Source organism: Chlamydotis macqueenii, chromosome 4, assembly GCF_036417535.1.
Source record: "Chlamydotis macqueenii isolate bChlMac1 chromosome 4, bChlMac1.mat, whole genome shotgun sequence".
NCBI classification, from domain to species: Eukaryota; Metazoa; Chordata; class Aves; order Otidiformes; family Otididae; genus Chlamydotis; species Chlamydotis macqueenii.
The window spans coordinates 66,608,976-66,623,024 of NC_141559.1; the positions used below are offsets into that span (position 1 = coordinate 66,608,976).

At 35.3% G+C, this 14,049-nt stretch overlaps 1 protein-coding gene across 4 annotated transcripts in view; it reads right to left on the bottom strand.

Annotated features, from left to right (window-relative positions):
* SLIT2 (slit guidance ligand 2) overlaps positions 1 to 14,049 on the bottom strand; it is a 257,184-nt gene that overhangs the window by 224,651 nt on the left and 18,484 nt on the right. For all 4 annotated transcript variants that reach the window (XM_086746083.1, XM_086746085.1, XM_086746082.1 and 1 more), the window contains exon 4: positions 11,524 to 11,595. In XM_086746083.1, coding sequence (XP_086602209.1) covers positions 11,524 to 11,595 — 72 coding nt within the window. The remainder of the gene's footprint in view (positions 1 to 11,523; positions 11,596 to 14,049) is intronic.

A 14,049-nucleotide genomic window follows, 5' to 3' on the forward strand; every position in this document is an offset into this window, starting at 1 on the left:
ATTATTACCATCAAGTCTCTTACAATAGTTTTCTCCCTAGTGATCACAATCTTGATTTTGCCATAAGTACTTTGCATTTTCCACATTCTCCAGTCCATATCCACAGGAGAAACAATTGTGGCATACTTAATTTATTATATAAATCTCTTAGTATTATTTCTTCTAACAAAATTTACTGGTGCACCATTTACAGCTTAGATCAGTAGTCAATAGGTTACAAAACAACGGACTCAACAATAAATCACCCTCTGCCTTATCTTAAATTTTAACAGTATCTGGCACAAGTGGCCATACCTCAGCAGCTTTGAACCTAATTTTGCAGGAAAGCTTCCAAAGTGAAGGTGACAGTAGACTGCATTTTGTAAAATTTGTTCTTCTTAATAAGGTGTGCTAGCTGAACAAGTTTAACTAACAGTAACCTTTATTTTAGATCCTAAAAAAGTTGTACAATGTTCTGATTATTTCATAGCCCAACAAATCTTAACACAGTGAAGTATTCTCTTCTTTTGCACAGATAAAAGCCACTGTTATCAGCCAGAATGTTGAAGATTACCTACTTTGGCAGTTAGGCCCTGAAATCTGGATGTGTCTGGCTACCCTCACTGGTGAGCCAAAGGAAGAGCGACACTATGGTTACTATTCTTTTTTCTAGATGAAATTCAAATTTAACATCTGCCAAACCTACATACAAAACTAAAATTCAGCTGTGAGACATGTCTGCACTCTGTCAGATGAGAAGTTTTGGCTTCTGCACCTCTGACATGAACACTGTACTGGAGATCAAGAAGCAAAGATTTAGTAGGCTCTCCATTTTCTAAGAGCTCTGGTTTTTCAATTTCAAAATTCACTCTGGCCTAAATTTTTTTTTTTTTTAGTCATTTTTATTTTGTTCTTGTGCTGCAGGGGCATAAATGATGAGGGAACTATCGTTGCTATAGCAAGTTATAGTATAGGAGAGTTATAAAAAAGTGTTTTCTGTATTGAATTTACAGATACACGACTAAAATCAAGGCAGGAAGTTAATCTCTTGTCTTTTACAAAGTACACAAAACTCAAAAAAAAAAAACCAGAATATGACAGAATCAGTTACTCATAGATTAGACGTAACACTGGTGTATAAGCAGTAAGGATCAGACAGGAGGGTTCTCCAGTCTCAGAAACAACCACCGCTTTCCTGCAACATATGAGTATTGGCCCAAGTCGGTAATTTTTTCAGTTCATGTAACTTCTTTAGTTCTGCTAAGCTTTTCAGATTTTCCTTCTCTCACTTAAGATGCACAATTACACCCCTTTCTCTCCATTTAGCCTTTCATATCTCAATACCCTGAGAAGCCACTACTACAAACACCCTTTCATTACACTATCCTATCTTTGTAACCCTTCCCTGTAAGGCCTTACCAAACTTGATATGGAACCTTTTCAGTTTCAAGGTCAATCAACTATCTAAATTGCTTCCAGCTATCCACCACTCCTACAAAAATCCACAGAAAGGGAAAAAAGAGTTGATATTTCTTCTATCTCCCCTGTACTAAAGTACTAAAAGCACTGAACAGGCACCATCAAACATACGTGCTACCTTATAAAGTACGAGCAGCCCTTTCCTTACAACTGTATGGATTACACATTCACAGTGAAAATAAAAATGTCATTGAACTGTTCGGACAGAAGGGGAAATGAAAAGAATGAGGCAAGATTTTGTCTCTTGTATGTATTACTCTGCAACTCCTCAAGGAGTACTTAACCAAAAGATTTACCCATCTGCCCACCCGCTCCTCATTTCAATCCCTTCTTTCTTCCCCCTAAAGATTAAGGGCCATGGAAAGAAGCCCTCAGAGCATGGTCCTTTAAACACCCTTGAGCCAGGGAGTGCCTGCACCTGGACTTGGCTGCAAAGATGAAAAGAATTCAGCAAGTCCCAGCTTTATTCCCCACGAGGTGGGTCTGAACAGCCATTAGCAGAGCAGGCCCCTCAAGAGTCTGAGGGAGAGAATAAACTCCGCTCAGCATTCATAAGCAGCCTTTCCCAGATAAAACCGCCAGGCCCAGCTCCAGTATCTTCACAACAGCTACAAGTATCAGGACAACAGTCTGGGTTGTTCATCACTGCAAGCCTTGCTTCGGCTCTCCTCTTTGAGACCAAATACTGAACTGTGTATATTGGCACTTTTCCTTACTGTAATGAGAGTCCCTTTAATTGGTACTTGGATAATTGATGTAACCTGCCCACCAGGACTCTGAGTCCCACACAGTTCAACAGTTTCAGCTGAAATCTATCGGTCCGCACGTGCAAAGTTTAGCCTATGTCTTCCTGTACGCCCTACTCATCTTAATTACTCACCAGTTCAGCAAACCTAAAACTTCTGCCAGGACTGTGAAGTGAAGAGTAATCTAAGCGTGGTACAGGGTAAGCCTCTCTTATCTACCCTAAGTGTATCCTAAGTATGCCTTCATCTGACATGTCAATTCAGGAAATGGATATTGCAGAGATATTTTTCAATTAAAACCACTGAAAAATGTACTCAAACGGTGATACACTGATTTAATTGTAAATGGTCTAGTATTTCAGACAAAAGCAAATGCAAGTATCTCTGACAAGTCTCTATTTGAATATTAAATTTCAACTTAATAAATATATTCAGAGAAATTTGAAAAAAAAATTGAGATCCCACTGACAGATAGAACTCACACTGCAGCTGTAATATTTCATCAAGTGTTGGATGTTTTATGTCATTTGTGTGGAGAAAATGAACATTTACTGCATCAGCAGATTCCTAAGTTTTTCAGCTCAGTTATTGACATGTGTAAAAACAAAAAAAATACACAAAAAAATCTGTGGGTCCTCAATAATTGAGTTAAGCTGTGCCGAGTTTTTTATTATTATTCTATTAATATGTTTTAAAGTGGGGAGTCTTGTCCCCTAAGCAGAGAACGATTAAAAACACATCTCAAAAAATATTCTCTAAACCTTGCTGTAATTTCAGTTTTTACTACAGTGTGTTTATAAAAACACACCAGTTGAAAAGCAGCTGCTCTTTAACAAAGAGCGTTTCATCTTGCTTCAACTCTAGTATGCAAAAACCTATTCGAACATGCTTTGTAAGGCAAGATTATTGCAAAAAGCATTTGTAGATCAACATTACAACAAAAAGCATTATTAAGGACCAAGAGCAAATTAAAGCTTTTAGATAGCCTTGACTTTCTTTGATAGAATGGAGCATATGAAAGTAGACCTGTGCTAGCTAAAGTGGATATGCATTTTTGTAGTAATGTTGTTTCCCTTGCCAATTTCCTACTTCTTTTGAAGAATTCAGACAGTGGCTACTACAGCTAGTGCATGATACGTTGTCTATTTCAAAACCTTTTTTTCCCTTATGAAAGCTCATATATTCTTAAGAACACACAAACAAATCTAGCAAAACAACAATCTTTTTTTTTTTACTATAGTAAAATATTTGTGCATACATATTAGTAATTTTCCAGGGGGAAAAGAAACCCTATATTCTAAGAATGCACACTTTGGGAATATTTTTTAAATGAAAAATACATGTTTTGTTTGAATGCTGTGTGAGTAACTTTAGAGAAGCATAATAACAAATTCAATGCATTTAAAATGCTATATAAATCAACATTCAGGATGAAGGGTCAACAGGGGTTAAACTGTCTGTCCTTCTTGACTACATTCATAAATGTCTTTTCTAGCTGTACTTATAGAAGCAACTGCAGCGTAACTTGGATATTAAAACCTCCAAGGAAACCAACAATAAAAGCTGCTAAGAATTTCACAAGTTTTTTTTTTTCCTTAGGTGTTAATTAAATGATCATTTAACACTGAAATGTAAACACAACATTTTCATCTACTGACAGCATAGCCTATTATAAATCTAGGGTAATAAACGTCCTGGTGTTAATACTCTGAATCAAGTTCCCACAACACACTAAGATGCCTTGTCGTGTCTAAGGTTAAGCATCTAGACACAAAACAAAGATTGTGCCTACTCGACTTCCAGTTCAATTTTCCCATCGCCCAGTGACCTAGGTAACACTTTGAGCAATAAAGAATAAATTTAATTTCTCCAGCATTTTGTGAGGATTAGGAACAATTGTTGGCCTGCAATGACTTTTTATCCTTGGATTCTTTCTCTTCCAGAGCATTCCCTCAGTTTTAAAAGAAAATTCTGATGGTTTAAGACACAGAACAAACAGAACTTTAAATTAGGCTTTTTTCAATCAATTGGAACTGTTGGAGGGGAAGCAATCAACCTTTCTTTGGACTTCTCTCAGCTATTCAGTTACTTTAGGCTTTAATCTTCCACTTGCAGAAGAAACCTACCATCATAGGGACAAGCCTCTATACTTTCACATTTTCCCTTAGCCTGATTTATTCCTCTTTTCTATTCTTTTTTTAATCAAGATGACATGGCTGCACTTAAATGTCCACTCCATGCAAGCCGAGACTTACAAATGTCCTCTTTATAACATTTCACACCATGTTTCTGCACCACATAATAATGGCATTTCCTCCGACATGCCTTTTTACTTTTCATTACTTCCTTCACTGAGATTCAGTTTCCTACTTAACTCCTGCCTAAAAGGTTTCCTATATCACAATTTACCAAAGCTATCAAGGTTAACCCTCCAGGAACAACCCAGGGACTGATTCAGACTGGAGATGCATATGGTTAAAGGTGACCCTAAACCCGTTACTTTCATTTTCATATTAAAAAGCCATTATCGCAGGTCCCTTTGACCACTATCATGTCAACAAAAATACGGAGGATAATTATTTATGCTTGGGGCCAATCAGGTCAAGGTAATAAAACCATAATAGCTAAAGTAGATCTCTCAGTTACTCTGAATACCAACACGTTATTTTAAAAGTGCTATGGCTTGAGTAAGTTAAGCAATTATTAGTATGATTCATGTTTTCACATTAGAAATTTAAATATCAACACCTAATAGCATAAAAGATTTTTAATGCCACAGATATTTATGTTGGCCCAGAAAAATCACCTTAAGCCATATTTTTATTTGCTTAGTGTTTAACACGATTTTCCTAATTAAGGCTAAAAGCAACTATAAACAGTTTTGGAGTGTTTGTTCTAATGAAAAATCAATAGTTACAAATATCCCTACAGATGCCTTTTGCTGAAATTAGTCAACTATATCACTCAGTAATGCAGATTACAAAGATTTAGTGATCTGCCCAGTAGCAGAATTAGTTTACAGCCCTAGAAGTCTATCCAATTTGCCATTTTATCCTATACCAAAGGAAGCACTGCTTGTAAAAAATACATTAAATTATATTTCTATAATTAAAGAAACAAAGGTAAATTTAACTGCATTTTAAAGACATCTCCTAATTATCTCAAAATTAAAAAAAAACCAGACATTCAACTTGAGAGTCATTTCACAAGAAAAAAAGTTTGCTTCCAATTTTAAAAATCCCATACTATTACTCCAAGTAACAACATTTAATCTGATTTCTGTATATTTGGCATACCATTTTTTTTTTCCTGCACAGCATCATGGCAGGTGCTGTGAAAATATAAAAATCATGGCTCAGGACAAGTCTACCGATTAAGAGATTCTAAAAGAAAGGGTAGGAAGAGTAATGCAGTGAAGTCTGAAGTCCAATAATTTCACACAGTTATAATACTTTTTTTTTTTTCTGACTACATTTCATAAGTTCATTGCACGAAGACTTTCACTCAGCTAAATCTAAGGCTGAATGTTTGCTGTTGCTAGGATAACTACTACAAGTCATATACCAAGTGCATACATATATATTCCTTGTTTCTGTGCTCAAAAAATAAATCACCTGTACAAGTTTTTGCAGCTCTTCCAAGAGTCATCTTGCCATCTCTAACCCTACATAAATGGGGCTTATGTCTGAAGCAAAGCTGCAGTGGTGTTTTTGTTTTGCTCACTACATTGCAAAGGATGACGGGGTTTTCAGCTTTGAAACATTATAGCAGAGAATGAGAACTGAAGATAGAAGCAAGTGATGCCAGGACAAGACAAAAGATGCACGTGCAAGCCAAACTGCATGAAGTATTCAAGCTCCTAATTCACTTTTCTCTCCAGATTAAAAAATGAGCAGGTGACAGAGAAGAAACAATTAGCCTTTGTAATGTCTTACAGAAGTTTATCTCCTAGATCTTCCATACAAGAAATGAATGCCAGAAACAAGGTATTACAAGTCTAGCACAGAGGCAACATGGTTTTAGTTACTTTAGTTTGTTCTTACACGTAATGAACTCAAACATTTTTAATACCTATTTTTAGATAATCCTATATCTATCTATGGATTGTAATTATAACAAAAATAAAATTCACAGAACTGACAGTGGACTTGCAGCACAGAGGACCAAATTCACTCTGAAAACATCCTAGACTCGGATAGTAAAACCTTGTATTAGTAACAATGCACCGACATAGCAAAGCTATGATAACAGTGCTTCCACACTGCAAGGAGTAGTAATTACTCATGTATTAAATTAGGAATTTCTTTTTAGTTACTGGCTTACAATTCCACAAAGCCAAAACTGTACACTAATTTTAAACATATATTATATGCAGTAGCTCTTCATTAATAACTATAAAATATACTTATTTTTAAGAACTATAATCACTGTCCAAAAGTGATGTTAATAAAATACTGGTAATCAAAAACTAACTAGTATTAGAATTGGTATGTTCTTACCAACTTTTCTGTTCATGAGCCTATTATTTGTCTAAACAAAACAATTTAAGCATTGTATTTGAACTAAATCACTGTGGTAGAAAACGCAAGAGGTCATAACACTAGCAGGATGGACATAATATGTGAAAGATTTGTTTCTATTTACCTCTAACAGGATAAGACTTAAAATAATCAGGTTTCTTTGTATGCAGGCTGCTAGAATGCCGCATAACAAATTATAAAAACAGGAACAAACGACTAAAAAATCCAACACACTTTCTCGGGAAGGATGTAGCAACAAGGTGCTTTCACAATTCATGTTTCAATAAATCTTTAATTGCTGCATATCCGGCACACTCCTGCAACAAGGTGGAGCACACTAATGTTGTTGCAGCACATACAACAGTGGAAACCAACCCATTACTCTTGTCCAACAGCAGATCTACTTGCAAAAGAAGAGAAGTTCATCAGCATTGCCTTTTGAAAAAGGGAAATTCATTCTTGCTCCTCATGGGATTTTTAACATCCATAGCCACCTGTTTGCAGTTGCAGTACGATTTCAGAGGCTTTGGGATAATGAGCATTTTCTAATGAGTGGTTTCTCCAGAGCTGTTAAAATAGATTCAGACTGAAGACAAGTATCTTCTCCACCAAATTAAGACTATAGTCTCACTTGCCATGATTTATGTTAAAAGCAATATGATAAAACCATAAATTAAGCCTCAAATGCAGCCAACTTCATAATAATGAGACCAGCACTTAAAATATCTTTTAAGAGTCGCTGTTTCAGCATCTTACATACACCATTTTTTTTTTCATTCCTGTATCATTATTTCTTTTTTTCTCTCTTGGTAAAGGTAAAAGCAAAACAACACTCAGCAAAAGGGTATAAAAGGGAATGATGCAAATCACAGGTTCTCCTGCAGCAGCTCAGAAACTAGACCCGAGAGCCGCCTGGAGAACTTTCCTCCTCTTTGCGTCAGCTGCCTGCAGCCTTGTCCGCGCCGAGAGCGAGCGGCATGCAGGGTGGTGGGCTGGATGAGTAATAATGTCGGTCTGACCGGACAACGGTAACCCTGGCAACTGTAACCTGCAATTCCTGCCTAACCATTGTGGAATTTATTGTGGCAGGGGCCAAAGAGGCCAAGAGTAAAATGAAGCAGGGAACTATGGTGTCTGACACATCTAGTACCACACACTTTAATCATAGCTGGCAGAAATTAATTCAGGAGGAATTTTTGCATGGGCCTCCCATGCAGCATGTTTTGTTGTTGTTGCTGCTGCTGTTCTGGTCTAAGATTTTTTTTTAAAGGTTTTTTTTTTATTTTTTAGTATTTTTTTTCCTTTCATTATTAGCTCTTCAGAATTTTTCTAAAGTGACTAATAGACATCTCAAAATTGTTTATTTATCAGACAATATTAAGATTTTTTTTTTTCCTTTAGAGGAGAAACATCTTATTCACAATGTGTATCTTGTCACATACATGCATTAGAAGGAAAACATATCTAATATTGGATCACATCCACTAGAAAGATTGTTTTTTCAGAGCCAATATTGCCTAACTTATACAGCAAACATTAGTCAGTAAGGAAGCTTAACCTCATTCCAAGCACAAGAAATATAATTCAAAAGGGACAAGCTCTGTACATGGAATTCAATAACCCTTACATGCCGCTGATTAAGAAAGGTATCTTTTTAAACTGAATTTTCAGACAGCTTTGGGTCCAGCACCTGGTATCCTGCAGCAAACGGCAATCGGTGAACTGTGATCTAACCAGCCAAAGTAAGCAGTTAAAATCTATTTGCCTCAGATAAGCACTCATGAGGCTGCAGGAGTTTTCTGAACTAAGGTACCAATGCTGATGCTGGACAAGTTAGTGTGAGGAGGCATATGGGTCGCTGAAAACAACACATCCCCTTCTCACAGGAAAAATACTTGTTGAACAAAGACTTATATCACCCCAGGGGATTTACAACAGCACCTTTATTTTAACAGTATCGGATCAAAACAGAGGTTCATGTACATTTTGCTCTGAAAGATATCTTGCAAGGTAAGATTAATATACCCTACAGTGCTACTCACACTATTTTTAGCATTAACTACTTCCTATTGAAATATTTATGTCAAAACACCTTTGCAGATAACTCTTAATGGGAAAATCAGTTTCTGCTTTGACTAAAATTATTCATTTTAACTAGTTCCAGGAGATTTCTTGGAAGACTACTAAATCGGAAGGCAAGTAACCTGAAAAATAATTTGTTTCATTACCTTTGAAAATCAAGTGTCTCGACACAGAAAATAATGCACTGTCTCTTTTAAAGTCTCAACCTATCGCTTTCCTTTACTTACACTTCCCATCTGTCAACAAGTGCTTGTAATTTTATTACACTGTCCTGTAGTTTATGCAGAGTTGGTATTATTTTACAGAGTTCTGTTAATGGACTGGATAAATGGTAATGCTATTTAAACTAGTCTCCTGCTCCAGCAAACACAGCTGCAACTGTACTACTATTTCTAGGCAAACATCTTGACCTGAACACGCAGTGCTCTCTCAACCCGTCCAAAGAGAAATTGGAGCACACAGCAAAGGGAAAGCATAGCCGGCCGCTGGCTGCAACCAACTGTGTCTAATCATAATTCATATAGAGTGTACCCCCTTTCTTTTATATTGCATTTAGGCTACACAACAAGCATATGTGCTTCTTCACCTGGCATCTCATTTACAGCCAAGGGTCAAATGGTAATTATTATTCACAGAAGCTCAGTATGGTGAAAACTCACAGTACACACACTGTTTGATTAGCTGTTAAATGTCAAAAATAAATACTAAAACCAAAGCATATTATACATTTTATTTATCATGTTTAGAGAACTTTAATTCTCCTTAGAAATATATTTATTTGGATGTAAATACATATAAGCATACACAATGATTCATGTAGAAACCCCAACCATTTTATACTCTTCACAGTGATCAAGCTACACATAATCCGAAAACTGACCAAGAACATTTAACTAGAGATCTCCATTGGCCTGACATTTTTTCAAATTACAAATCTAGTGCTAAGCAACTGTAGCTTTTCAGTATCGCTCACATTTTCTTTTAAACATGAATACATTATAACCAGACATTCACTTTCATGGTCTGATCAACAATAACCCTTAGGCAGAGGAAATTTAATACTGTGAAGCCAGTGATCTCTTACTTTCCCCACCATATACGCTATGAGCAGTTGTGTGCTTTATGTCAAAGGCCATTATAGATTTAAGACTAGCATCTATCAAATATACAATTCTGAATTCAATATATTCAAGTATGATTTTGCCTGAAGTGTGCATTCATTTTTTGCCTGCAAATTACGGTTCATTTCTATTTTATATGAATTTAGATAACAGCCATTATACTATAGGTGGAATAATAAAATGATCATAAATTCCTTTCATTTTCCTTCCTGATGGAAGTAATATCTTTATCATGGCTGATGGAAATAATAAGAGAGACTCAATTGTTAATATATAAAACCACATAAGAATATATTATAATATTATAGTACAGTAAAATATTTTCGTTTGTCAGAACAAAAGCCTTCAGGAGCTTTCTGGCCTAGTAATTTAACAATTCATTGTATCTACAGGGAAGTTTTGGAAACAACGCATACATCCAAAGCAAAGCAAAGAAAAAAATATACAGAACTACATGTTTACACTAATAAACAGAGTCATTTTCAGTTTACCACTTCATATTACTATGGGAGGGGGAAAAAAAGAACTATTATCTCACAATATTAAAACAGCAATCAAATTCTAAAAATAAAAACTTCATTATACCATTTGTTCTCAATATTTCCATATACTAAAATGGAAACAAACCAGATGAACCTCACCTTCACTCTTTCTTTTTTCCAAGCACACATTGGGTGAAGCTCAATAAAATCAGCAATTTCAACAGCAGAAATCTCACCTGAAGTCTAAAGAAATGTGTCAAATGTGTATCTAATTTAAAGGAGCTGAATTTGTACAACCTTTTCAAAGCCTGCTTAAGCATGTCATGTTGTATCCTCCCTTCCATACCACATACTGTAACTTAAAGGTACCTAAAAGTGTATTTTGTTACAATATCTGATCATGTAGATAAATACAGAAATCAGTATCTAAAGTTCATTCCACATTTTTACTGCAACAGAAATAAGGATATTCTTAAGAGGGCCAATAGGTCAAAACATCAGTTTAAAAATATTGCCGAGAGTAAAACATTATCAAACCAAATAATACAATCAAAACAAAAACTCATTACCCAATTTGATATAGTTTTTATTTAAGGTAAAATATTTCATTTTTTTTTCTTCCCAGAGTTTAAGGTACTACCTTTGTTTTCTTTGTGATGGGACATAGAGACTTCTCCACACACCTATCATTTGCCAGTGCTATGATTTTTTTTGTTGTCAAGTGTGTACAGCCACAAAAAACAAAACATCAGAAAACCGAAGTGCTTATACACTGCTAAATCTCCACAAACATTTTTTATTTCTTTAAATGCAGAAACCAAAAAGCAAACAGGAGAAAAGGAAGGACAAAGTATTCTTTCAGCAAAACTCCATTATAGAATGAGGAACAGATGAAACAGTATTTCCTCTCATACAACTATCAGTATGTAACGTAGATTTTTAAAAAGCAGCCAAAGAAAGTACTCATCTTTAACAAAATATCAATGTTCCTAGTGGCATTTTAACCCTGTTTGAGGCAAACAATAAAAGAAAAAAAGAAGAAATCTAATGCAAGACAGTAACAGACCAATTCCAAGTTTTCCAGAAAAATAGTTAATGGGTTGTGCCTACTTACAGCCTGTACAACTTCGGCGTCCCCAGAAAGAGCAGTTCAGGAAGCAACTGGAGGTTATTTCTGTTCAGGCGCCTTTAGAAAGAAAAAGAAAAAGTTGTGTTAAATTACAAGTGCTACAGCAATGCAGTGCAACCACTTTGAGCAGGCACTCCAGTGCTGTAACAAGCTGATTTTAAAGACTAGAAAGGCTATGTAATGCCGGTCCATTAGCGGAGACATGGTCCAGCAGTAAATTTACCATGGACTAATTACATTTTCTGGTTTCTCCAACAGACCATATTACCTATTTCATGACAGATTTTGAATTTCTGTAGTGTGAATCAATCACTATGTAAGACTCTCTCCTGCATAAACAACCAGAAAACTAAAAATCTGATCAAATCAAAGTCAGAAAAATCAAAACGTTTCAGCTTATATTTGGCATTATAGAAGGCAGTTTGGTTTTGGGTTTTTTGTTTGTTTTGGTTTTTAACAGCTGTAAAGATTCACCAAAAGGAATTAAAAAAAAAAACCTCACAATCAGTTGTACACAAGAGCACAAAAGAAAAACTGCAACTGGAATCTGGAAGGTACCCATTTGTTTATGAAGTTTCTCACTGAACAGGCTGACCAGGGTCAAAATTGCTCAGTTTGAGGTGACAAGTTCAAAGCCCACCGTATTATAGCCACAGGCTACAGAACTACCACTAGCCAAGACAAATATATTCCATCTTTTTTTAAAGATACAATGCAGATTATTCTTTGTAATGTGTATAAGTGACAGCCCTGGAGCATACAGTCATATCAATCAAGAATTCAAGCTCAAACCAGATTCTTGGTTGGTTTTAAGCAACGCACCACACATCACCTGCCATACAAGCAAAGCAACACATTGAAAAAAAAATTGTTTTGTCCCAACCACTTCATCACAATTTCCAGTTTGCAATGCATGATGCTTCTCAAGACAATAATTCAAGGCATTCCCGGACACAAGACTGCATGGTATTATCTAATATTTATAGCTCTATTTAATCTTACAGTGGTTACATTATGTACATCAATCGACTGCTACTAAGACACTTCACAAGTTAAAAAAAGATATTGGACAGTAGTTTCGCAAAATTAAGTTTTTGAATTTCATAAAGCTTCAGAAATTCTTGTTTGTTAGTTTTAGGGTTGAATGCAAATAATTGAGCCTGTTTAGCCTCTCAGAGTTCATTTTTCATAAGCATTGTTTTATATAAAGGTCTTTATTTTAAAGGTTTTTGCATAAATTCCCATATCGATACACACACTTACACACTCAGAATCCAGTTTTACATATCTCCATGGTTTAGTTCACATAGTTATTGCTCCCTTGTAGTTCAGTGTGTAGTGATGAGAGCAAAATAATTTCAGAGATATTCCACAGGTTTGCTTCCACATTTCAAACCATATCAAGCGGTCAGCTTTGAGATCTAGATAGCCATTATTTTCCAACTTTAATGTCAGTTCCTTTTTGTTAGTTAAGCACCAGAAATCCTAATTTCTCTAAGCGGAAGAAATTTAAATTACACATTTAGAAGACTAAAAGAGAATTTAGAGTGAAAGAAAGAGATCCTGAAAAGGAAGGACTACAATACTGGGATTAGTGAAATGAGTGAAGATGCAGTTTAATAAGAAATAGGAAAGAAATGCTTAATCCAGCAACAACAAAAATATCTGAATTGTAATCTTGCAAGTCATATTTCCAAATCAGCAGAAGGAAAGTTTTCAATATAAGAGACAAACAGAGCTATAGAGAAGTTAATGATGATGGAAGACTTCTGAATTGAACATTGCTTAAAAAGAAAACCTTACCTACGTAAAAACAAGGAAGTGATACACTTTAGTGTTTGTGGATCTACCGCATTTTCAAAATAAGGTCATCTCAAATTGACATTCTTATCTTTAGTAAATTTATGTATAAAAGTGTATACTAAGATCACTAAACTGAAGAAGTAATAGGAAGAAAATTGTTTCAGAGTAACAGTTCCATTTACAAACAGAAAAGAATGTGAAAATGGAATTCTTAGACACTGAACCTGAAAAAACAGTCAAATAAAAAAAAAAAAGAAATACAATGCAGTCATCCCTTCTTTTGATTAAATAGATAGTTCAGACTTAAACCTCGAAGTCCATGATTAGAGATTAAAAACTACATGGAAAAACACGCAGGATAAAGACTTTGGGAAGTTAGTTTCTAATGACAAACTAATCAGGACAAAAATTTCTGTTGATATTTAAGGACTCTGTTAGGTTCAAATACCAGACAGTAATGGCAAGCTGTAACTGAAGGAGCAATGAAATCACTCAGTGTCTGTATTTTTGTAGAAGTTCCATACAATACAAAAAAAAGGTACTATAGTACAATGACATAATATTAACTGATGATAAAGGTCTTCAGGCAGGCTGCCTTTCACTAACTGCAACAATCGTCTTACAAGGACACGCTTAGCATCACTTTAGAAGGATAATCCACAGGCAAAACACTTCTGCTAGTACATAACTTTCTATAGAAGCAGTTAA